At 43.3% G+C, this 26,559-nt stretch overlaps 1 protein-coding gene across 1 annotated transcript; it reads right to left on the reverse strand.

Annotated features, from left to right (window-relative positions):
- Positions 1–331: 331 nt before the first annotated feature.
- On the reverse strand, positions 332–26,559 carry LOC139738159 (repulsive guidance molecule A-like). Its single transcript, XM_071648821.1, has 3 exons — positions 26,286–26,559; positions 21,429–22,030; positions 332–1,318 (listed from the first exon to the last, which is right to left on the reverse strand). Exons 1-3 carry the CDS (start codon positions 26,479–26,481, stop codon positions 605–607), a joined length of 1,512 nt encoding a protein of 503 aa, XP_071504922.1. The 5' UTR covers positions 26,482–26,559; the 3' UTR covers positions 332–604.

A 26,559-nucleotide genomic window follows, 5' to 3' on the forward strand; every position in this document is an offset into this window, starting at 1 on the left:
GTGACGTTAGCAAAAGGAATATACGACCTTCAAATATGGGACTAGGAAATGTTTTGTTATTGTTATTTTGAAACATAACATCTCAAAGTGGTTTCTGTCATTCCTCTTGAAAATAATTTGTTTTTCTACTGACCAGAATACAGACCCCTTTGAAAAACCCTGTTCATAGAATTGTATCAATCGTGATATGGAGCAACCAAACACACACACACACACACACTCAAAAACAGACACAAACACAACTTTCAGGACACCACAAAACTGCAACGACACTGCTTATATCAATTCTTCACATATTATATTCTCAATTTTGCGAAGCCATGTCTGCAAATATACCCTGAGCTTTACATAACTGCAGTCTTCATCCCTTTTTAATTATTAATTTCTATTACTCTTTCAAATTTGGTTTTTTTTTAACTTGATAATGGGAGTATTCCAAATAAGTCCAATAACTTGTATGTACAGCAGTGAGCGGCTCAGGATGGTATGACATATATAATATATCTTAATACAAGTTAATATAATATATTTTTTACAAAATAATATACAAAATAATATGGGATTTAGGGGGAAGGGGCATATAAAATAGGGCAGGTTAAGGGTGTCACCGCTGGATATGGCACCAGGATGACGTATAGCTACTGGTGAGTATTGACAGGAGCACCATAGCTAGGTTGAACAGCAAGTGGTGCGAAAAATATGTCCTCGGCGGTGCACCGCCATCAACGTTCGTGAATCCAGGAAAGGATGCATTTTCAAACACACTAGTCCTGTTTTTCAGGAGAATGGAAGCATTTGGGTGAAGCCGCGTGATGTCCGCGAGGGCGCTTTGCGCCGCACGCGTAAAGTTCGCGTCGCCCGTGGTGAGGAGGTCGAACACGCACGAGTCCAGGTAGTCGTCGATGACGCGGGCTTGGCGGCATTTGGCGATCGCCCCTTCGCGGAGTTCCTTGTAGTTGCGATCATCCCTGGCGGTCTCGCTCAGAAAACTGGCGTATTCGATCTGCTCCGAGGGCGGGCAGCCTCGCACACACAACTGCATCTCTTCCGCGCCGTAGTGGTGAATGAACTCCTGGGGCATCCGGACTGCGAAGGTGATGTATCGGCCGACCTGGCGGATGACGATAAGCGTGGCGATGTACTTGATGTGGATCTCGACGTGTTCGCCGGGAATCACCTCCACGATGACCACGCCCTGTTCCCGACCGCTTGTCACCGTGCCGTCGGAGAATGCCGCCGGAAGGTTTCCCGCGACAGCCTGGTACTGCTTGTGTTCGGCGCACTCACCGTCTCTGTGCGGCTTGATTATCACTGTCAACTGCAAGGGAAGAGAAAAAGAGAAAGAGAGGGAGATTAGTAATGGGGAATGAGAGAGAAAAAAATCGAGCGGTCCGAATGAAATGAAATGAAAGCAGAAACGCCTCAGTTACCTTGACCGGCTCATAAAGTGTGAAATTATCGACAAGTGAGCGTGAAGGTCAATGTGATTACAAAACTCGCTAAGAAATCAGGGGTTTGGCGCGTTTGTATCGAGTGAATATGAATGATGGAAGGGGCTTCGAAAGGATCCAAACTTTGCCAGTATAATGAATTATTACGTATAAACATCATCAGCGGGCATTATCCACTATTCTCAACTTCCGTCGCTCACACAAACGGAATCTAAGGGGTTTGATAGGTGGGTTGATGCTTTTCATAGCCACCAGGAATGACGCAAGAGATAAGGTCTAAAAGACTTGCATATGAGCACACAATGTTTGATTCAGATGCTGTCTAAAATCTATTACTATGTATGAAAACTCTAAGACCCACTATTACGATGCGCATGTTGTTATCCACTACAAAGCGATAAACAACCTATATAGCAAACGGCTGGCCTTTTTACGGCTTTTTTACACCGTCTTCGGTGCAGGGTAGAGAGTTACGGTGTGCACAAAGGCACTGCGAAGAGCGCCTGCGCCCCTGCCTGCCTGCTTTCTGCGCGATATCCCCTGCTGCTTTTTCCATCAACCGCGCTTTCAACACTTGGCCTATACAACGATCAAATTTGTCCCGTCGCCGTTCACACACACACACAAACAGAGTGGTAGACAAATGAGAATATAAAGGTAACGGTTCGCGAAGCGCTTACTCCTCGTGAGTGACTACATCCGGGACACTGGCACCAGGAAGGTATTTGTCACATCGATGCGAGCGAGTGCCTGCTAATTAACGCTCAACGCAACAGTGAAATATGAGGACTCACTACCAAAACAATAACAATAAAGCAAAAAGCCATGACAATTCGCATAGCAATATTGACACCAGGAACTTCATTATAACTAATAATTCCGCGTGAAAGCAGGAACAGTATAGGGGCAGAAGTTAAAATGATCTTATAAAAATGATTTGTTCACCAACTTAACTGATTTTGAAGCCAAAAGTCACTCGTATTTACTTCTAAACGGTTATATTTCGCATACATGTAAATATTTGCCGGAAAGACGCCCTCTCCGCGCGCGCGCGTCGATGAGGGAACACCGCCATAAAGGAGTGCGTGCGTCTTCGAGGCGCTGCATTTTCTACCTATCAACCTCCAACTTGATCTAACCATGGAGCTACCCATGCACCTGCAGCGAAAACCGATGTCAGCGAGCACCAGCCAACCAAAAAGAGAAGGGAACGGCCACAAAACCCGGTCCCTCGGGCTCATTATCAGACGAACTCTATTCATTCTTGTCACCTGACCGTAATAACAGGATATTGATGATAAAATTCTCCTCAAGTCGGGCGCGAAATATGGCGGGATACAGAACCCCTTTTAGCCGCTCGATAATTCCACGTATTGGGGTGGATTATATTTTCCCCTCCTTTATCATAGTTGTTCATCAAATTCATTCTCCTTTTTTTTTTTCTTCAAGGCATTATCAACGTTATTATTTTTCCGGCTGTTTTCTTCGCCCTTTGACAGGAAGCCACACAAAAAGGTTTTTCTCCTACATTGGTATAAAGCTTATTATACCTTCAATACAGGCTGTTGGTAGGCCATAGAGATTGTGCAAGGAGGATAAGGCCTCATGTCGGCTATGCACCTTCGTTAGAGTCTATGCACCTTCGTTAGAGTCTATCGTCATGTAGACGGGACGAGTAAACTGCAGTGATCAAGCACGCTTTCATCTGGATAACAGGCTTCTTCTGTCATAAAGATATCTTCGACAACTTCTCTGTGAAATTTTCCTTCAGCAGCCTAACTGGTACTGCTTTTTTTTTCAGCGAGGGACCAATCCCTAGTACGCCTACATGCGTGGTGTCCAAGACAATTGCACAAGGAGGTATATTATGCGAACCTTCGGTTATGCCACGGAGGTACTGTAGTAGAATCGCCTATCACCTCCTAGGTTGTACCAGGTGTGTGATACCTGCCTGGTTTTATCACGACACATGTTGGGGTTACCACAAACCAATTTCGCTGCCGACGAAATCAAAACATCAGTTGCCAACAATACGCCAATATTTCATGGGATTCTACTACCCGATAGCATTTAATATCTGCCGGCGCTACACTGACTAGCATGATTTTATTGAGCACATCCTCACAGCATAAAAGCATTGCCCTTACATACAATGTTGGCTTTGTTGATTATGAATCTTCGGGAGGGTCTAGGGAATGTCTTCAAGTTACGTTATGGCGTAATACTAGTGCTGAATGAGTCCTTCCAAGGAGATACTACGCGTACCTTCACTCCACTTGTGCTCTTGTGTAGTATTTCTGTCAGAGTTACGGGAAACCCACCATGTTGTGTCAATGCATGGGAGGAGGGGGGGGGGGGGTGTGAGAAGGAATGACATGATGAGGGGTATTAACTAGTGTTGGTCTGGATTAAGGACACCCCAGGGGTAGGTCGACGGACCAGGCGTCAATGGTTTTATCGAAAGATCGCAAACTTGCAGTCGCCATGCACAAAAATAGGGAACAGTCAACCTCCAACCCCACAACTCGCGCAGTGATTACATCGTAAACTTCCAAGGTGAATGTCGTAAAAAATGTCCGCCCGCCAAGCCGTTCGTCCCGTATCGCAATGACAAATAACCCTTCTCTCGGGAGTAGTTAAAACCCGGCGAAACACATCCCTAGCTACGTCATAAAACATGGCAAAGTTCACAGCTCAATGTTGTGATAACCCCCATCTTCCGTGTCTGGAGGTCCCCGCCGCCTTCCGTCAACCAGCTTTGCCCGTACAGCTTCAAGGATGGATACCTCCTTGGCCCGAACATACATCGCACAAATACCCACTAACAAGGAGGTGTACAACTTGGTGGTACCATCCAGCCTCCAAACTTTACCGAGGAGGTACAAACTACGAGGTTCGGCTAGTACCTCCCTTGCCTTTACCAGACACTGTACAGACCAAGTTTTTACGACAAAGCCGGTACTGTTACATTACAGTATACTGATAAGGTCACTTACTATTGACTACGAGATTTAAATCTAGATAACCTATTCACTAATGTGATCGACATCTAATCACACACCACACAAAACTCATAGCATGTTAGTATATACTCGTGTTAACTTATCAACACTAACCAATGCTGTCTATTCAAGTCTATGACTGAGCATGTGTAAGGGCTTGCTCTTGTTCTTGTCACATGCAATGCAGTATTCGATCTGCACACAGGGAGGTGAGACGTCTCACCTCCCTAATCTGCACTATGGCCGAAATTGATGCTCCGAATGACCACAACAACAGATGTACCCGTTAGCGTTGTACATAAGCTCAGTTGAAAAGAAATGACATTTGCCGAAATCAGGTAAAATGATCGCGGTGAAATTACCCGCTTGATTTTCTTCTTCTCGAGTGAGCACTTTACCTTTATGAAGAATAATATAGGTCTATCATCGTTGGTAAGTGTAGTTTTGATATGTCATCGATGGTAATGTGACGATGTAGGCATTCGACATTGGTGATATACATAAACAACAACACAACTGATGACTCTAGGTATGTAGTGTATCAATGTCAGCAAATTTGACACAAGGTCCTCATTTACTTGATCGTGATTCTCCTTTAAATGCATTCGTCTGTTGCTCAAACTCAGCTTTCATTTTATTTCTCACCTACGAGTTCTTCTCCAGAGCCCTGACATTCATAATAAATCAATCAAAAGGCTCGGCTATAACTCTAAACCGCCACTTATCATTGCACTTCACACTACAAATGTGCTGTATACATCACTGCATTTTGAAATCGGAATTTCACGAGTATTGCGTTACTAACTTGTTGTGTTACAACACTGTATTTAGTACGCTCTTCGGAGAGACTTTTGGAATTTGCATATATTATTACACCCCTAGCGATGACAGTGTTGGACATTATCGTGCACAATATACCATTATCATCATGCAAAATAGACAAATCATATTTGAAGGAATAGGACGTATCGAGTTTTGGTATAAGCTGGCTTGCCTCTGAACAGGGGGAATAGAGAGGATGGGGGTGGCGAGGGATCAAGGTAGAGATAGGGGATGGGAAGTACAGCCTACAGGTAAGAAGCCGGGGAGGGGTGGACGGAGGATACAAGAGTCGGCATAACAACTCGTGTCTGGTATTTCCTTGGAAGTCTGCTGCCAGAACGACCCAATACGATCTGTTGACATATTGGTGGTAACCGACCGCATTCCAACCATCCGCTCAACAGGGCTCCTTTTCAGTCGGCCCCAGTAATCTCAGCCCTACCCCCAACTCGGTCCTAGCACTCGGTATAGGAGCACACCTCAAACATTTTCGTCACAGCAAAATGTCCGGAGACTCAACAGGAATACTGAAATGCCTATATAATGCACGCCTGACCAGCGTAGTGTGCTTGAAAACGAAAACAACAACAAAACAACAACAATAACAAAAACAACAAAAACAGCAAGCAGCAGCACCAACAACATTAAATTCATGAAATTCTTCCTTCGAGGTGTTTTCATTGCAACTGATCGACAAATTGCCCAATATAGACGTATTAACGTCGATGAAGGGCAATATGTCAATCAATTTCAATAAAAACAACATTATCACCATTATCGTCAACAACAACAGCAGCAGCAGCAACAACAACAACTCCAACAACAAACCACACCTACTTTATACACTCGTGAACATACATAGTCTCTATGCACAAAATGGCAGACGGACAAACACACACACTCACACGTGTATGTACAGCACTAGGAAAGACAAATGGAAGTTATGGGTGACCTTTACGGCGGACAGAGCTGTAGGTTTCGATCGTACGCTACACCTGGCCATTGTTCCATTACCGCTAGACCTCGGGAACAAATACGAGAAACCTTCAGGTAGATCGTTTTAAATAAAGGGATTAAAAAACCCTCCTTACTGCCTCTTTCTTGCGGGCCATGGGGCAGATTATGGCAGGATTTTAGGGGGACTATAAGGGCGAGGTGTTGAAAACTTCTCGTTCAGTGAATAACAGTCGCGCTGTGAAAGGTGAGATTATGAGTCGCCATTTTGGACGAAAATCGTTTCGCCATAGGATTTTACACGCAAGAACCGAGGGGTGGACGGACAGGCAGCTTCTTCTTCAACAAATACCTAATCTGATTAATAATCCACCTATCGCTGAAGAGGATTACCCTTTTACTGACGGTTAAAATTTTTGTACAACATTACACTATAACCAATCAACGATCGACTTATAGAAGGCTTAGGAAGACACTTCGGGATTCCTTGGTAAATTTGATTAAGCTACTTTTACGGTTATAGCTCAGTTATATTATCTCAAGACGACTCGAGTGATGTCCCAGGTAACCTGAACAACATATAAAACACCCCCCCCCCAAAAAAAAAAAAAAACAACAACAACACCCAACAACAACAACAACAACAACGAACACACTAACACTTCGCGCGAAAAGGCTCCCACACGCAACTGACTTAAAAATCGACGAATCCCATACAACGGTAATGACCACATTGACTACCAACAAATAAATAATCCGACATTACATCAAGAACATCTATTGTAGGGGACAAAAAGTGCATGATGAAATGACATCTCCCCTGAAAGCGGGTAGGGAGGAATTTGACGTTTCACTGATGCCACATTTTTAATTTTCAAAAAGTGACAAAATCCTCCGTTTCCCTCCTCACTTTGCCCCCCCCCCCCCCCTTGTCCAGGGAACTAGGCTGCTGCATTGGCACCCCTCCCCCAATCACACATAACATGATTGAAAGGAGTTGAGGGTGAAAGGACATGGCGGATCTTTTGTCGTTTTGTTGACGAGAAAAGGCCTTTCAATAACCACGTGAAAACAAGTTTTCTATCGCGTCGGTAATTGGAAAGTTGGACTATTGATCGCGCACACAATGGCAGTGTGGAAAGTGCGCGCAACCCAGTTTAGTACACTGAAGGACCCGTTATTTCCAAGGACCTATTCCTCCTCTATATGAAAAAGCACGCCTGTTTCTCAAAACAAGAACCTCTCATCAAAAGCTGTTGCCAATAAAATCAAGAAGGAAATGTAGGCGTACAATTAAATGATAACTTGTCACAGAGACAATGCTTTTCTTTCTTCAAAAGCGCAATTATGTTTCATATCTAGGCTTCTGCTCACATCAAAAGATCATACCTCCAGACCAATACATTCTGGCTTCACGTTTCTAGTAAACACCGCAATCTATATTCCTTTAAATTATGACAGTTATGACGAGCAATCGCAACGGACAGACATATATACGACAGATCGGCAGACGAGCGTGGTGACAGAATCGACTCAGTAACTGCGATATAGGGCCTATTTGGTTTGATATCAGTCACGGTTGACATCGAAATTCATAAAGAAAAGTTAACTTCGTATCCATACATACCAGTGTTTTAGCACTTAAAGGGGAAGGCTAGTAACTGATCAGTGGGAATCAGTGGAAATGCAGGGAGATGATTGTTCCAATCCTTATGGGATTCATTCAAGAGTTCATTGTATATCTATTGTTGTGTGAAAATGATTTGCTTCAGAACGGTCTCATATTCAAGTAATGTGCAAATTAATGCTCCGTCACTGACCAGGGACGCTAAACCTGGAAGCACTAAACTGCACATTACTTGAATATGAGACCAATCTGAAGCAAATCATTTTCACACAACAATAGATATACAATGAACTCTTGAATGAATCCCATAAGGATTGGAACAATCATCTCCCAGCATTTCCACTGATTCCCACTGATCAGTTACTAGCCTTCCCCTTTAAACGGTATAAGGTGGTAACGTGTTTCCTTGTATAGCGTCGTCATCTAGCCTTTAAACTGACAGTGCAATTGCTAGTCATGCTATAAAACTTATCATACAACTATTATTGTTTATGTTATAATGCTGAAATAACAAAAAGTGATTATGATGCTAATAATACAATGACAATCATGACTTTCAGGGCCTACAATCTTTCCTTTATACGGACATCACGGAGCTTCGAAATCGTCCCGACACCAGCATGCCGAAATATTCAATTTTCATATCGCTGAAATAACAACTGTGAATGACACAAAGGGGCATTTGTGATAACCGCATCAATCCTCTGATTCCAATTGAACTTCACGATGTGGCTCTATCGAGTCGGAATGATAGTTACAGGTCAAAGGGCAAAGGTTAGTGTTGCCCGGAGGCGAGGCGTTGTCGGCTGGGTGACGACAACCTCGGCACCCCATTCCTATCAACGACTTCCACTTTCACTAACACTTGTTCGAAGTTCAGCGATATAGGTACTCCAACTCAAAAGGAAAAAGAACGGTAAGAGGGCAAATAAGAATGGAAGTTTAACACAGATCATAAGACTCTTTTTTTCCCGTGAAGTCCAAGGCAATTTATATGGGCCGAACCGAAGGCATTGTGACGTTTCCGAGAAACCGTGTCTCTCTCTATCTTCAATTAGAAATCGCCCTTTCATAGCCACATAATGGTGCATTCGTGAGCGTGTGTGTGTGTGTGTGTGTGTGTGTGTGTGTGTGTGTGTGTGTGTGTTCAGAGAGAGAGAGAGAGAGAGAGATAAAGAGAGAAATTAGGTAATACGGTGGTTCCTCAGGCACCTTTCTTTACATCACGTGACAGTATACAATGTATTTGACCACGAATCAATTTTGCTACCGCAGTATCACACACCATTTCGCTTTCATCCCCTGTATACATTTCATTCGTTAACAACTACACTGTAATTAGCCAGGACGTTACACACCAACACATTCGGATTCACAGAAGCCTTGTACAAGCTGCCTCCGATACTAAGTTTTCCGACAATTAAGGGAAAGAAACCCATATAATTATTTCGGCACACAGGAGAGCTACAAGCGTCGGACCGTTCGTTTCCCCTTTGCACTCTCCGATTCAATTCTGCATTATTTCGCCTCCTTGCTCCTGAAAGAAGCTTTTGGTCTTTGTCGGCACCGTACAACTCTTTGCGTGGAAGTTCACTTGGGTGTATAGGAAACGTTCCCTGGGTTATAGGCTAGACCATGGGTCTACAACACAGTGGTTCCATGGTCAGATCAAGAAGATACTCCTTATACAAGGCGAGCTAGAACCTTCCTGGTCAGACCAAGGAGGTACTAACTTTGCTTGGTCGTACAGTTAGCCGGTATTTCTGGCAAAAACAAAACAAAACAAAACAAAACAAAACAAAACAAAACAAAACAAAACAAGACAAAACAAAACAAAACAAGACAAAACAAAACACTGCAAAAATAACCGTTGGCGTGTCTGTTCCCTGATTACATTAGTCGATTCTTATATGACCGATTGCACGTTACGAAACAATTAACTATCAATTAACGAATTTGAACTTGTCAACTACTTTAATGTCATGGCGAGACGGACAGGCGCCCAACACACACACACACACACACACACACACACACACACACACCGAATATACGCAATACCAATACCACACTTTTTTTTTCTTGAAATGAATGTTTGCTGGAAACTTATTTATGCACAACGTACCAACTTCTGACAACTAGGATAAGAAATACATGGCGACGCCGAGGAAGAAAGTACAGCCCGCGATAAAAACTCTTCTTCTTCGTCTTTTTTCTCTCCTGAGTTCTGTTTTTCCGCCCAACCAAAACCTTTTCAAAACTTGGACAACACGGGGGACAGTCTACAGACCCGACTGAGATTTACGACAAAAATATCGCCATAAAAATGTAAGACTAATCACCTCAGCCACGTCACGATAGTAAATCTGAGTTTCGGACTCTCGGTACGAGCTGAGCGGGAAGAGCGAAAGGAATGACCGGCCCCACCCTGGTATGAGATGACATACGCCAGCCGCTGCACTTCCTGTCGGCTACTCAATTGGGGCAGTGAGAGCAAGAACTGGTCTGGTGGAGTTTGCAATTATTATTTTCATCTCGGTTCATCTATTGATAGTTTCACTTAAAAAACTGGTGGTCAAACAGTTTCCAGACTCATCGATTAGCTCAGTGCACCTGCATGAGTTTGCTATGCCTATAGAGACTCTCGGGAGTGTGCACGAACTGCTGCTAATTATTGGAAAACTCACTCTTGTGAAGTTAGGTATTGGAAAAGGTCAAGGATGCAGAATTGAAGGTAGCTTTATGCATGCCTCGGAGCGCCGTGTACCATTGATTTAAAACCAACAAGGCGTCTCAAGTCTCAATCTCAGGCAGTTTCGCGCTTCTACATACAGTAAGCCTACTTCGTATGCCAAGATGTCTTGTTGCTTTTTCAACCTCCGTTTCGCTACGCGGGGAAGGAGACCGAGTAATATAGATACAAACATATCGCTGTCATTCCTGTAAGCTGAACAAGGTTCGATGTTCGCTCTCTTAAAAGAGAATGCATCGCGGTACATGAAGTACCATCAGTGGTGGCGTCGGGTAGCTAGCTGCGCCCCGAGTCATCCCGCTGGGGTAACATCTCAGACAGTGGAAGGTTTGGAGCCATGCATAGAACACTTTTGTCGGCCATCTCGTCAATGCACTCATTTCTTATCATTCTCGATTTATTCTTGAACTTCACATCTACACCTCAAGCAAATGCTTGATTTCGTCTCGTTTCCAGGAGAAACAATATTAGAACCGAGACGACCAATAATAAAGCGACAATGCCTCTCGAATTTCAATCATTACATATGAGTAGTTGTCGGGGCAGGGTCGATTCTTCTCCATCAAGTTGATTTTTTTTCCCTGCTTCCAGCTTAAAACATAAAGTGTAAGCTTTTACTGATAATTACTTCACCCAGGACGCACTGGACAGTTGTCCTTGCGTGTAGGGTAGAAATATGGGTCATATCAGCCGTAGGTTGTCGAGAAGCTGAAACAAAACCAACTGTTTCTGCGAGGGCCTGTTCGAATTGGCTAGAACCCCAACAGCATGGCTGTCACTTCGATACTGATTCTCTCAAAAACTAACAAAAAAAAAACCACCCAAGCTAAATAACTAAAAATCAAACAAACCCATGATCGACAGAAACTAAACGTGCCCTTTCTCTTTCAACATAGGTTAAGACTACAATGCACATGATTATAGGCCTACACATTACTGCTACAGGCTTGAATTAAACCAGGGAGGTGAGAGTTAAACGCTCCTAATCAAATAACAAACGCAAAATTTAACATCAAATCGGATTTTGCGATATCGTCATTGCTGTATAGCTGCAAATCTGTTTGAGGGAATCTCCTTACATTAAACCATAGGTATGTTTGAAAGCAGAACGGGAATGTGCACATGTACTGACCCTTCTGAGGATGCTTGAGTGTGTGACGGGGGGGGGGGGGGGGGCAGGGAGATGCTATAGGTAGCCCGACTTGATAGGATTAGGGAAATCCTCCCAATGTCTGCATTCCTCACCATAAAAAGCTTTACCGTGTTTTATAAATCGGTAGGCCTATACAGCAAGACGAGCAGAGCATGGCAGGAAATCATTGGATGAAACAAAAACAAGAAGCCAATAGCATCAACATCCCTCCATAATATCAATGCATAACCATGTCTTTTTCTTAAACAACAACAACAACAACAACAACAACAACAACAACAACAACAACAACAAACAAAACAAAACAAAAAACAATGGAACGTAATATCTAAAACACTCCGCGCATCAGAACCGGAAAGAGCTTCAATACACAGTATTGACAGTTTTGGGAGAAACAAAATGTTAGTATCGGTTTCCTATACAACTGTCACCTGCATCTGCGCTGAATAATACATTTGACAGTTAAGGCCTACCTGTCCAGTATCACTATGAACTTGAGAGAAATTGCGTGAGTAATCTTTCGACACACACACAAAAAATCCTATCTCAGTCTAGTTCCTGTCAAAATGCATTTTTATATCAATACTAACAGTATAGGTGACTGCTAATAGAAACACGAAATCCAGATCTAATCTCTCTAATTTTCACAGCGATAAGGTTTTGCAGATTCATATTTTGATCAAAAGAAACTTCAATTTGAACCAGAGGGGTTTGCACATCGTGTTATGACGTGTACCAGCATGTATCTGTGGGAAATATCATTAAATAATGGAGACCCACCGCTCTTCTGCCACGATTCAAAGGCGACAAAAGAAGAATGGTTTTACTTTTGCCCCCGACTGCCACGCAATTTAATGTCACACAGTGGTGTTTCAGCAATGATCGCACCCCAAACACTTATCCCACAAAAGGAGGCGCAGAGTTCAGACAGTGAACAGAGATTGGCAATGGTGAGCGATTCCGCCCGTAGCATTCATAAATCGATTTCTTTATCTCCCGCGCCTTTCATCCAAATCCCATAACTCATCCGGTTTTTTTGACATCGTTCTAGATAGCAGCCTGCCACATGCACGATAATGGGATCGCGGATTCGACGGTCGGCAGCCGGTCGGTCCATCATTCACAAAAATACGTGCACGCGCGCCTTTTAGGGGCAGAGGAGCATGATGGGAAACTATACAGAGACTGCACAATGAAAACAACTCTATGATATCTCGCGAGAAGCTTGAAATACAAGAACATCTGTAGCACTCAGTAACGAGCCCATTTGAATCATACAGCTCCTGTAGTATTAAGGGAAATATACCACCATATCAAGGAAAGGAAAAAAACCCAAATGACTGAAATAAATGGCTCAGAAACGACAGACGCCTTCGTACCGACCTGCAAAATATAATAAACATCATTACAGCATTATTGTGTACAGATGGTCTGTAAGCTCATTTTCCGGTGTGTGATATGATTTAATAGCGTCGTCACGTACCAACAATGGACAGTTTCCATGTAGGACTATCCGACTCAAACTTGATTGGCACTGTGCGCTCTATGCTGTAACGGCCACACGTACTAAAACGAAGGTGGACCAACGATGAATTTGACAACGTGATCGCATACATTGAGACCGTGTGTTTGAGAGGAGAACACTGATTTGGTGTAACGGGGTCGACAATCTGGATACGTTTCTGCGTGGTAGAAGGCGCGGGGAGCTTTGTGTGCAGAAGTTCAAGGAAGGACAGGACTTGTTTGCCATCACCATCTCCCCCTCATCACATCACCTCTCACCATGTCATCCCGTCGGATAGGGCAGGAGCAGCGGGGAGCAATGGGGTGCAGCGCCCCAGCCTCTGCGGGACAGAGCTGGAGTTACCTTGGGCTAAGAGATATTCGTCCCGACCTATAAATTAAAGGGGTTGTTACGTTAAGGTGGCTGTATATTGGTACGAAAAATCGTTTCCCGAACAGACAACTATCACCATTTCACATATTGATAAGAGATTTGTTTGAACATACAGTAACGGAAGTTAAACTACACAAACTGTACCAACATGGCATGAAATAGTGACAGAAGTGTGTCAGTTCCGAGCATGGTATTGTATGACTTAACACTGCATTATACGGTGTCACTTTAAAGCTCTTCACACTTGAGTGAGTTGTATGGAAAGCTGTTGCAACATATATGATTGCTGATGCCAACACATCTATGCTATGATTTTTTTACAACATCGTCTCAATACAAATCGAACAGTTATTCACTTCAATTTAGGTATGAAGCGATAAGACTACACAACGTATACCTCTTCGACGATCTTAAAGACTGCACATCTCCTGTTGTCATTGCTTACCTACGGCAGTCGCCGATTTTCACAATGATGATAAATACTATCTACATTCATTTCCATAAGGGAACGTATATCCAATGACAACGTGGAACGGTGAGACATGAGAATCCATAGAAATGACATACAATACATTTGTGTTTGTCCTAACCTAAGAAATTAAACTGAATGAAGACGTACTAAAATTAAAATGTTTCACTTGAAGAAAAAAATATATTGATTTGATCCCTACACTGGATATTTCCTTGGCCATTCAGATAATTATTTTATATTTTTCCCCCTATTAAACCTCATTGAGGTTGAGTCAAACTGGAATAAAAGGGCGCCCTTTAAACGTCCTCTGCTCATGTCTAGTTCTCCTCCCAAACTCGACCTGACAGCTCCCAGCAGGTCCCTCCTCTCTCCTCTTCGGTCTCCTAGCAACCATACTAAGAGACATGACACGTCGGCGCAGATGTTCCGGCGTGCAGTTTCCTTCGAAGAACCCCGCATATCGAACCCATTACAATTCGCTGTTGTATTTCCTCTCTTTTATTTCCATTTTCAGAGAAGAGAGAGAGATATCCGTGAAGACCAAACCATAGTCGGGCAATCCCCATACAATTTGAATTCTGGGTTACACCAGTATTTTTCCCCATTCCGAGTCGCAGAAGTACAACGGTGAAAAAGGTTTTCACATTTCTCACACTGAAGGAAGGAGGCTGGCTCCTTGCAGGGAGGTGAGAGGAAACCTCCCTGCTCCTTGGCAGTTGTGTGTTGCCATTCGTCAATGCTATGGTTCTCTGTTTTAGTGAAAACAGTTCACCATGATGGCAGTTTTGGTGGTGGTAAAACATATAATTCATCTACCTAACCATCTATTTATATATAGGTAGGTCACATTTGGTATCGTGTTTTTTTTTTTTGAGGCGCAATTAAAACGGCAAATACATCATGGCCATGTGACCACGTCTACTATTTCGAATTGTAAGTAGGATGCCACCATCCTACTAGCATTTAAATACAGTCGTACCTTATGCCAGCTTGAGATGCCGCGGTAATATTACCATTTTTGGTCTATAAAGTGCTCCCCCCCCTCTCTCTCTCTTTCTTCTTCTGTTTAAGTTAAGTTTTCTTTTGTTATTTCGGCCAGAAGGTGAATCCGTATTAACTTTTCCAGCGTTCAGTTCTTAGCATGCACTCGTTTGTGCACGATGTGTGTAAGTTATTTAACGCACTGGACCTAACAAAGGCTTATTTGCTTACGTGATATTTTCGCAATGCAGGGAGCAAACAAGGGAAGGACAAATGCCTAGTCTCTCGTCCTTTCAATGTGAAATGTGTGAACGACGTGACGAGAAGGCGTGGAGAACTTGAAGCCTATCTCTGCCCGTACTGTTTGTTTACCTTGATGACTGTCGAAAGGTGACGAATTGGAACTTGAAGCCCCGGTGAAGGCGAGCGGGGAATAACTGTGGGCTCTACCAGGGACTGGCTCTACATAGCCAATTCACACCGGGCCATGTTAGTAGAAGAGCGATGCTTGCTTGGCCTCCACCGAGGTCATGGAATGGTGGAACCTCTCCAAGTCCAAAAGACATGACCAAACGAAGCACAAGATCAACCCAATGTACTAGTACTCCATCCATTTCTATAGCCTACATCCATTGATTTTTGTCTTACAAGACAGACTGCATCAACTTAGCGCAAGACAAACGGATGACTCGTTCTTTCATTACGATATCTCATTGACTCGCTTTGGAAATCCAGTAGCGAGATACGTGTTTAACAGAATATGGAACACAAGAATTATTTCAGGTATATCACTTAAAATCTACTGATTTGTGGATTGTTGACAAAGAAAATCAACACAAGGCAGCATGTCATTATTTTTGTCGGAGAAACCATCAAGCCAAGGGCCCGAAAACTCCTCGGCACTTCGGTCAGTTTAGCAAACTGTCACTGCTCAAAACTCTAGCTCGCACCTGCTCATTTATAAGTACACTCACTTCTCCGTTTCTTAACGCAAATAACGCGAATTTGGAAGTTTTCTATTGTCGCAAGGTATTGTGTGTGAATACTAATCAGGCATGATGCGAATGAGGTAAAAACTGATATCCTACGCGCATGAAAAGTCCCGTTTGTTCAAGACTTCTAACCGCCACTGCTATTGAGAGCACTACAGGTCATCCGATTTCGCTCAAACTATCAGAACTCTGTGGGTTCACTGTGTGTGTGTTTTTTTTAACCTAACATCGCTTTTGGCATGACAATTTCAGATCAATACAAGGGATTACCTAAAAATCTACCTTTAAAGTAGTTACTTAGTACCCATGCTCCCTACCAAGCAGTGAGGTTAAATACTGGTAAAGACAGTGTGAGCTCCTGTGTCATAATTATGCCCGGAATGACCAATATAATATTTACTGTCCTGTCACTTTACAAAGTATAATGTCTCATTGGGTTTGAAAAGAGATCGATAAATTTTATTTCTATAATTACTGCAATATATTTGCATAAATATCTCCCATGAGCTTTAAAGAGTGGTCATCAAAAACAAAGAAACACGAATACAGAAATCACGTGTGTAGAAGCAAAAGGTTACGCTGTCATGAATTGTACGTTTATCATCAATGCTAAAGTGGATAGACCCCGCTCTCTACTGGGTTGCAGAAATCCAATCACATCGCATCGCATGATGAAAGCCATCGTCTACAGCAGAATAAGATGATATTAAAATCTATTTTGTTCAGTATTACGGATGATAAAGGTTTTTTCCCCTTTCCGGATCGTGGTGGGGCAGATTGACAAAAGAATGTCCTTTAACGGCGCGGCGCAGGTCATGACCCGAATCAAGCTTCAGTCGATTGGAATTTAACAATCTGCCGGTTATGTCGACATCCCGAGGTCATCATGTTGGTCTTTCACGATGTCCACTTCTCCTCTTATTACCCCAGCCACCTGCTTTCTAACGCAAGCGCCTCGCTTGACCAATAACACTCAGGTCCACTTCATACTAAAGAGTTAATCCGCTGTTGGATTTCGTCTCTCTACAGCTCGATTTTTTCATGCCTTAGTATGGTAAATTTACGCACAGCACTTGCGTGCAGATAAACAGAATATCACGACATCCTCTTGTTCCTTTCATCTTCATTTTTAGATGCAGGTTTACAGCCAGTAAAAAGTAGTTCCGTTTTCCCGCGTACTTCATCATCTCGGAAAATATTAGCCGATGTATCAATATTTGAAATAAGCAATAGTGAAGTTAAGTAAAGGTCATTATCTCCTACCATCTGTGCGTATGATCGGCAACGCCCTGATTTTTCACACCATCATCGATGACAATATTCCACAACGATTGCGAGCGAATTTCGAGTTTGAAATGGCGTTGTCAAAACTGTCACCATGTTCAGAAATGTTAGGGTAGATAATTCGTTCGGAAACACCGCGGGTGTGAATGCCTCTTTATGAAAAAAAAAAGTTATGTTATTTATTTTCCCGCGCGAATCGACGGGAGCTCGCGGTCTGATGCCCGACTGCGCCTATGTAAACAAACGGTCATCTACATCCCGGGGACGGTCAGCTTCGGGTTACGATTTTGCCAGGGAGGCGAGGGTTTTGCTCAGGCCGTGTGCAGTTTGTTCTCTGGAATCGTCTCGTAAAAATGTGTGAAGGGTAGGGGAGGAGGGGGGGAGGGGAAGTCGGTGAGGCTATATACAGCCTTGTTCGGATTACGATTCACTCTCGCTTCTGCTTGACGCTTGTAATAACATACTGGGCTTTAAAATAGCTGGAGACCTTACTAAGGTACGCATCTTGCATGTCTGTTCTGATGTGAGTCTCCATACAATAAATTTATAATATATGATATGATTTATAGCCTTTTGACTTACCAGGGTTTGGATTTCCTGTCGGTTCTCTTTTGTTTTATAGCATTTTCAGGCGAATTAACACAGAACAAAACCAAACCAACATGAAATCCATGCCGTGGTATGTTGGATTTCCTGTACATCCCCAACCCTAAATCATGGAGATCTGTCAAGAAGCAGATCGCATTTCTAGCAACAAGAAACCCTCATCTCTCGCTAGGCCACCAACACGAATCCACCCATCATCATCCCAAGGACAGCAAAGCATCGGTCAGGTCGATCGCCACATGTCCTTTGTTCCGCCAAACTGCCCGTCACTCGCCTAATGTGTCTGCCGGTGCGCGTATCGATTCTTCGGCTACATTCAATCAACGACAACACTGCGCTTTAGCACGTCTTACAAATCGAAGTGGAAAGGTGAGAGGAGAATGAGCGGGTGCGCTTCGATTCCGAAATGGCTTTATAATGATGGGCGTGATATCGACCGGGTGGGGGTGGGCAGTGTTTCAGATGAGCAGGGATAGGGACGCACGGAAGCTGCTGGACAATTTATGGCGATTAGAGTAGCTTGAAGGGACAGTGCCGTAACTGTGTGGAGGCCTACATAATACATCAGGCATTTGGGTCGGAATGCGTACATGACAGTTCGTGGGTGTGTACGTATGGTATCTGTATGTGTGAGTGTGTGTGTGTGTGTGTGTGGGTGAGGGGGTGGGGGTAGCGTGTATGCGGGTTAATGTGAAAAATGTGATGGAGCGAGTGAGAGATTGATTATCATCATATACAGTATACGTTTTTCTCTAATCTTCCCTTTAGTCGAAGTCAGAAGTGTATGTACGGCATGTGTGACCCGGAAGTGGTTGGAAATTGAAATCTTCTCAATCAGCCATCTCTAATGGTCGCCATAAAATATTGGCATACTCTTACTATTTTCGCCTGATGCATGCTGTAGCTCTAAAACCAATATACCAAGGTATTATGAATACCAACAGGAACCATGATTTTTAATCATATTAAACGCCACATCCCTCCTTCCTTGCAACAGCAACAACTAACACGTCACAATGGTGAGCTGAAACCCAAAGGTTGACCCACAATGGAATATAAAGGATGCCATAGATATGAATCAGGGATTTCTTTTTCTCTCATGACTCTTTGTAGGTCAGCCATAGGGGTTCCTCGCCAGTTTCATCCAAAAGAGACAGCTTCGATCAGTTGAAGAAAAAAAAAAATGGTACGAAGTAAAGAAAAGCTCGCAGGTAAACATCTGCCCGTATTCACGACACACTAATATAAACGGGGTAGGCGACACGAGGTTTGCCCCCGCCGGGACCCGCGTCTTTGAGGGGCAACCAGGCGTAAGGCAAGCATCGGGTTCGCACAGAGTTCTTTTATGAAAATCCCAAGTTTTGGGGGCCTTCAGCATACTCCTCAACAGACCTTTTAAGACCCAGGAATTGCTCCGTATATATTTTCGTGTGTAACAAGACGGTGGGAGATATTTGTCGAGGGATAAGAGAGGGAGAGAATAAACAGACGGCGAAGGTTAAAACCACCGCAGCCACGAAGCTGGAGTTAATAGCATAACATTTTTTGTTGAAAGTGTCGCGGGTACCCACGGCGTGGTTCTCTGGTGGAAGGGGACTAGGAGCGGGTCGTGTTGACACACCGAGCCACATACAAATTGTACATGTAACTAGTGCAGAGCGAACGTGCGAGAACCACTGCTCTCAAGAGCTGTAGTGTGCTACGTCAGAGTCAGTAAACAGGGAACACCTCGAGCTATCACAGGCCGATACACACGACTGCTGGTGCGGTGAATTCCCTTGTCTCAAGTTAGTCAGCCTATCGAGTCCACAGACACTCAATGCATGTACTTGGACTTGACAGGGAAGCGACCTCGCCGCACTGGAAGTCACGCTTTTACAAACTGGAAATGGCGGATTCTCTGGCTTTGTCTCAAGAATGACTTCGATCAAGCAGAACCATATCCGTAGCTTCAATCGGGCGATACACGCAGAACAAAAGGTTTCACCTCCACTGCAAAATTAAGCGCTGAACAAATACAACTTCCCGCGCAACTACAATAGTTAATTTCACATTGCATCTGAGTCATACACGGCAACTCTAATGCACTTAAAGAGAGATCAAACACATTCCTATTAATTTCCCAAGATCGCTTCGTGTGATAGTCGTGAAGGCATTCGGAACAAAGTAAACGAAGCAGTTCTAAATTAACGTGACCTTTTCATAAGACAATGTAATTCAAATATCATTTCATTTGAATAGTGTACTTTTCTCTGATTTGCATCATAAGAGTTCAGTAATTTCGATGCCACTCAGTTCAACAGCCATGACTATCGAACAGAAATGAAGCCTGAAACATCAGGCTCCCATTTCATAAAAAGTTGCAATGATAGCAACTCTTGCTGAAATGGCAAATGCCATGGTAACGCCAAGAATCCAGCGTTTTTCTGATTGGCTGTTGTTACGGTAAGTTGCTATTCTAGCAAGAGTTGCTATCCCAACATCTTTCATGTAATGGGGCCCAGGTGTTGCCTATTGAGATACACACAGAAAAAGGAATGTATGAGGCAACATTACAGTGAGTCAGATTACTTGATATCGAGCTGGCTAACTCTTCAGGAATCTATGAGAAGCACCTATGAGGTCCTTGTGAGCCTAGTCCCACCATGCACTTCATTTGCTGACAGGAAGTTCTTCCACCCTCAGGACAAGCACTGAGGTAGACGGACAGATACTGGCTGCATGAGTCTGTGTACAATCTCAGCCTAAATGTTTAATGGCGGGCCTGTTTACAGCTCCCTCATAATTATTTGCACTTGTTCTCAAGGCAGGAGATGCAATCTGCGTTAATGGAAAGCAAACATATCTCGGGAGAACCGGCACGACGGCGGTGTTGCCGATTCACACACACGGGGGTACATCAAAACGAGAAGAGACGGCTAGGTTCGGGGGAGAACTGATGGGAATTGCTACAGGGGCACTTATAAAGGTTAGAGGGAGGTGGGGGAAGAGGGGGATGGTGGTAGTTTAACTAACCAGGGATCAGGAGAACAAATCCGACCGAATCGTTGAATAAAATTCCAGGAAGAAATTCGAGAAGCATTAAGGATGAATGAAACAATTGTCAATGACAATGAAACAATTGTCACTGACATCAACTGTTACAACAAAATGGTGCACTCAAAGGCTCATGGATAAGTCAACAACCACTTCTAAAAGAACACGAAGGAAGAGAGAGGGAGAGAAAGACAGAGAGAGAGAGAGAGAGAGAGAGTGTGTGTGTGTTTGTGTGTGTAGAGTATTTTTGTGTGTTGGTAGATATACTGTATTATTAGAGATTGTGGACAGTTTAGAAGATATCATCAGGTGATGACAATAGCAGGAAAGATGTTTTTGAATGACACTTCTTCGTAAGGCTACACTGACATGCCATGGCAATGTCGGAAGTATACCAACCTTGTTTGTGGCCGTCGCACCAGAACCATGCACCAGAGGCACATTGGTGACTTGGGCAGTCAGGTAGTTATTGTAGATCAACGGCCAGGCTCCAGCCACCCTGCAGGTCTGGAACACGTCCTCGAACGTCCTCAAGTGAGGATCACCGAACAGTCCACAGTGTCGGAAGTCAGGCCTTCCCCTGTAACGGCACCTGTTGGAAACTTCCGTGTCTGGTCCGTCCGAGAAAGATATATTCCAGGGATACCAAGGCGTTCTGTTGTGCGGGTTGTTCGGATCACTTCCCGTTCCTGGATTTTTGTTCCCGTTTTTGTTTCCTGACAAACTGCCGGACGGAGTCAACGCTCTGGACGTTGTGGGGTTAGGGCGAATTTCTCCTCGAAGGACTCGCTGGCAATTATGAGTTCTCTGCAGGTCATTAATGACTGTCCTTGTGGAATGGTAGGTGAGGTCGCCCCGACACGCACCGGGTGAGATGTTATCAACACAGCGTTGGTATCTCTGCAAGGCGCGACAGTATTCCAGGTATGGTCCAGGATCCAACGCGTCTAGGTCTTCCTTGTACTGGCTGGAGCACTGCTGGACTGAACACTGCGAGCAAACTGGAGGACACAGAAGGGTGGAAGAGAAAGAAAATCATTTCGATACTTGTCCTGTCTGATGACATCTCGCAATTAAAAAAAAAATGCAATCATATATTCGTGTAGTAAAATCTATTCGGTTTCTGTCAACATTATTCAGAAATACAGATATTATCATCACCAACTCAACCTCAAGAGCTATCTTCATGTTGTTTATATGAATTCAGTGAATGAACAATTATGAAGAACAACATCACAGGTTTGAGGGGAATTGGACAATCTGTTCCAGACTGAGATAAAGGCATTTAAAGTTTGGGCTAAATCCACCTGTTGCCTTCGCTGTATAAGAAGACTACAATAAGCACGAAGAATCATAATAATTGATACGTATCAATACAGTGCAGCGAAACGAAATAAAACGATAGGCCCATACAATAGTAAGGGGGATGCCTTATAATTTCATTTTCAATGAAACCTTGTTGCTGACATAAAATTGTAGTTCAATGCGATACATTCATCCCTGCCTTCTGAGAGGTACCTGCAAAAAAATTAATACTACAATGGAGGCAAGGTAAGACGTTATACCAGATCGATCTAGTTTACTTAAATATTTCAGACACCACATCAAATTCGTTTTATTAAGCGTTCCCGATGGACGGTAGTTAAGGCAAATTGTGTTACGTATACATTACGGCAAGTGAAACCATGCTACATTGGACGACGTGACAAGCAGGTTTTGCTACAATAGTAAAGAGCGTGAAAAATTGATGAAGGACCCACACACATACACGACACACAAAATGATCGATCACAACACGGTGGGAGAAAGATGTCCATCATTGTGAACCAATAAAAAGATCGCTCGACCAAGCGTTACGCCATGGTCAGGCTGACCCATGGAAGGTAAATTATGGATGCTTGGATGGACTTCTGACAGGACGCATAATCTGATCATAGCGTGTGAACAACCCACGTCTAAATTTATGATGGATGTATACGCCAAACCATCGTTGGCGAGATTCTGCGTGACCTCCACCATTTCGGTTGTAGCTCCATGCCTCCACTAAGGAGGAGGAGGAGGAGGAGGAGGAAGAGGAAGAGGAGGAAGTGGGGGGGGGGGGGGGTTTATGGGGCAGTATTTACGTCGTGCTTGACGGGTCGTAAAAAACAGGGAACTGTTCCGTGGTAGTCGGATAGATTAAGGGCATAAATCATAGCGCCTGGTTCGTTAATGAACTAGCAAACAGAACATTCTGCACGCACAATTTAACAAGTCTCACGAGTAGAGTACTCTTCGGCGAAAAAACACGAACGTAAAATACAACCCACTTTGTGTACACAGGTGCGCGTTGTATTTGTAGCATATTAATGTTTTGTTAGTCAAGTATTGTGACGGCTGTATTGTTGAGGGACGTGACGTGGATGTCCTGTGTATTAATACTCGACTCATAAGACGGTGCACTGTAATCAGAACAAGATTATAACTTATACCTCCTTGATCTGACTATGGAGCCCATCATCGCTTCTCAGTGACGACGATAATAATATAATAAAATTTCATGAAGTTGAGACAGCAAGCGGTACCATCCAAGTCTATGTACTCGAACATTGAATAATAATGTTACTCCAAAGAGTACATTGCCCATGACCACATGACTCAATGCCAGTGAGACCCAATAACACAACATCATCTCTATCAAATAATCAGCCGCATATAAGTAATAGAAAACTAAGCGAATCAAAAGAGGCATGTTTTTCTTGAGTTTAGCTTTTCACGAAAATATATTTCTGACATCCGTTAGAACCGTATTCCATACATGATATACACTGTAATATATTTTCTCTCAACAAATTTCTATGCCTGGCCATCAAGCACAATTCGCTTGGCTTCCTGATGTCGATATATATTTTGATAAATGGACTCGAGATCAAGGTCGAATTGAGGTCGCACACATCCGATGAATTTACTTTTATTTGATCAGTAAATTGAACGACCTCGCGAAGCTGTGAAATGGTCCCAATCCCACCGTTGTCATTTGAAAATGCCAGCTCGTGTCCGTAAACACGTGACGTGCTCCTAACGGGGCTGCACACACACGATTCTAATGCAATTATTCTACATTTTGGTCAGGCCTCGCAATTCATTCCTAATCTAATCTCTGCTTTGCAAAAGGAAAGGGAGGGGGGGGGGGGGTGGCGAGTACCAGTGGGTGAATTTTGTATCGTGCACTTGTATCTCATTGTTTCCATTAGATGGGACTGCACGATAACGATCGAATAGTAGTAGTCGCGTTACATGAGGCTTTCAGTGCACATAATACACATAACACTCTTGTGCCCCTGGTCTGCACGGAATATATTCAATCTACAGCCAAACATCAGTGCCCTTGGTAATTATGACTCTGCAAATGTACCGCGTCAAAAGCTACTGGAACGGGCACAATGCACCCCATTACGTTGTACCCGAGCATACAGGCGACCACCATTGTTCCCATGAAAACCCCAATCAAGCCAGATAATCGCCAAATTTTGATAGCACAACGACGTCTCAATTCACCTACGCAACAGAGCATTGAGGCCAACGGAATAAAAGATAACAAGAAAAGAGAGAAGCAATTGCAGGGATTGTGGGGCTGCATATCTATTGTGCGGTTTTTCTACGCCAGAGAAATTGAAGAACAAAATCCCCAACTGTATAGGATTGGGGGATATACACTTCATTTGCTGCCCGGAGATAAAACTAAAGAGTGTACATCTGGCGTTCCGGCGAAAAAACAAAGCATCATCCGAGGGATGTGTTCTTTTTTAATGCTTTTTGAGATGCTTGATGGAATAATGATAACAAGATTCGAGAAACTCGTTTAAAAAGGAATACAGGAAAGAAAATAAAAACCCAAAGCAACATAAAAACAGAATCGTCATCTCCAATCAAGCCAAAGACAAACAAAAGTCGGAAATTCTGATTTACGAATCTCCAAACTGTATACCTCACAGCGTCAATTAAGAATGTTTGGTTTATCGTGTAAAAGGCACATGGGGGGGGGGGCACAAGAGTTTGACTACTGCATTTCTCGTGATGTGGCAAAGATCACCAATGTTGTTATTCATACAATAGCATTGACAAATATCAACAAAGGCATATGGATTATAATGTACAAAAGCGGGAGCGATGATCGCAGGATTAACGTTAATGTTTCAACATCAAACTTGAAACAAGAATATTAAACTGCTATATAGCAAAGTATAAATTCCATTGGATCATATCAATGCTGAGTACACCGACCTACTAGTACTAGGTACCCCCTTGGTGCGCAAGCTGCGATAATCATAGGGACATTGCTTTTCATGGCTCTGACGGCATCGCTGGAACATTATTCCAATAAAAAAAAAATATGACACTGTGTACCATTATCATAGACAGATTAGACAAATAAATATTACTAATAGCAATTCTAGCAATTGACTATCATGGAATTCACACCCAGTCATACAGTGGTGTAAGTGCTGGCCGGATTTGTTTACACTCATCACTGTTGCATCATGCATATGTACATTGTACTATAACTTCAGCAGCTATCACGACACGGGAGGAATACATCTGAGATGGGACACACCTCTCGACATACAACTGTGCAACAATTCGACGACTAATGCACAGGTGTAGTAGTCGCCCTAATTAGTCGGATGTTGGGAGTTTTTGTCACCTTTAGCTTCATCATAATTATGATATTACTCATACAAGTACGTAAATCTCATCTTAAAGCTGTAACAGAGACACAAGAAGATACTACGAACCTCATAGTTATAATTATATCTCTTTGTGTTGAAGTCAGTCACGTGACGCAGTGTCAAATCGTTCAGTATATCCTTGCGAAATGTTCGATTAATTTAAGGTTATTAAATAACTTCCTAAAGTTGCTAATCATTGCATAATTTTCAGTTTACCACGTGGTAGAAGGGTTCAAGATTTCGTTCAGCTTCATCAGGGATCAGGCCAGGATCACCCACATCATTTTTCTGACTTCCCGATGGTATGGTATTTAATATACGTCTTGACTGTGGCAACTAAAGAACTCCCGTTCCCACACTTTCTTTATAGGCTCCCGACCTTTCGCATATCAAAATGAAGTTCACTCGCTTTTACAATATTGGCGATCCTTTGGTATGATTGAATCCAATGGACTGTTGGTAAACTAACTGTTGAATTGAAAAAAAAAAAAGTACTTGGAAAGTACTCGGTTTTTTTTGTTTTGTTCTGTCTTTCTCGAAAACTCACCTTTTGACACGAGGGCAGCGAAGACGGTGAAATGGAGAAGTAGAGCTGCTACCGAAGATGACGGCAGAACTGTCCTACTGCTGGCAGCGGCTCTCCGCCTCCCCATACCCTTCCATGTATGTGCAGCCGGTGTGGCGGTCGTGGCACAGGTATCAACTAGCCCAGTTGCTCTGGAGTGAGAAGAATGGAGGAACATAGTCCTGGATAAGTCATACTTGAAGATGTCTGCCTATGTGTTAGCACTCAAGCCATTCATTCAGATGCTAAGCATCGC

The sequence above is a fragment of the Diadema antillarum genome, unplaced genomic scaffold, assembly GCF_040938485.1.
Source record: "Diadema antillarum isolate AM-2024a unplaced genomic scaffold, OU_Dant_1.0 seq00000725_RagTag, whole genome shotgun sequence".
Classification (NCBI taxonomy): Eukaryota; Metazoa; Echinodermata; class Echinoidea; order Diadematoida; family Diadematidae; genus Diadema; species Diadema antillarum.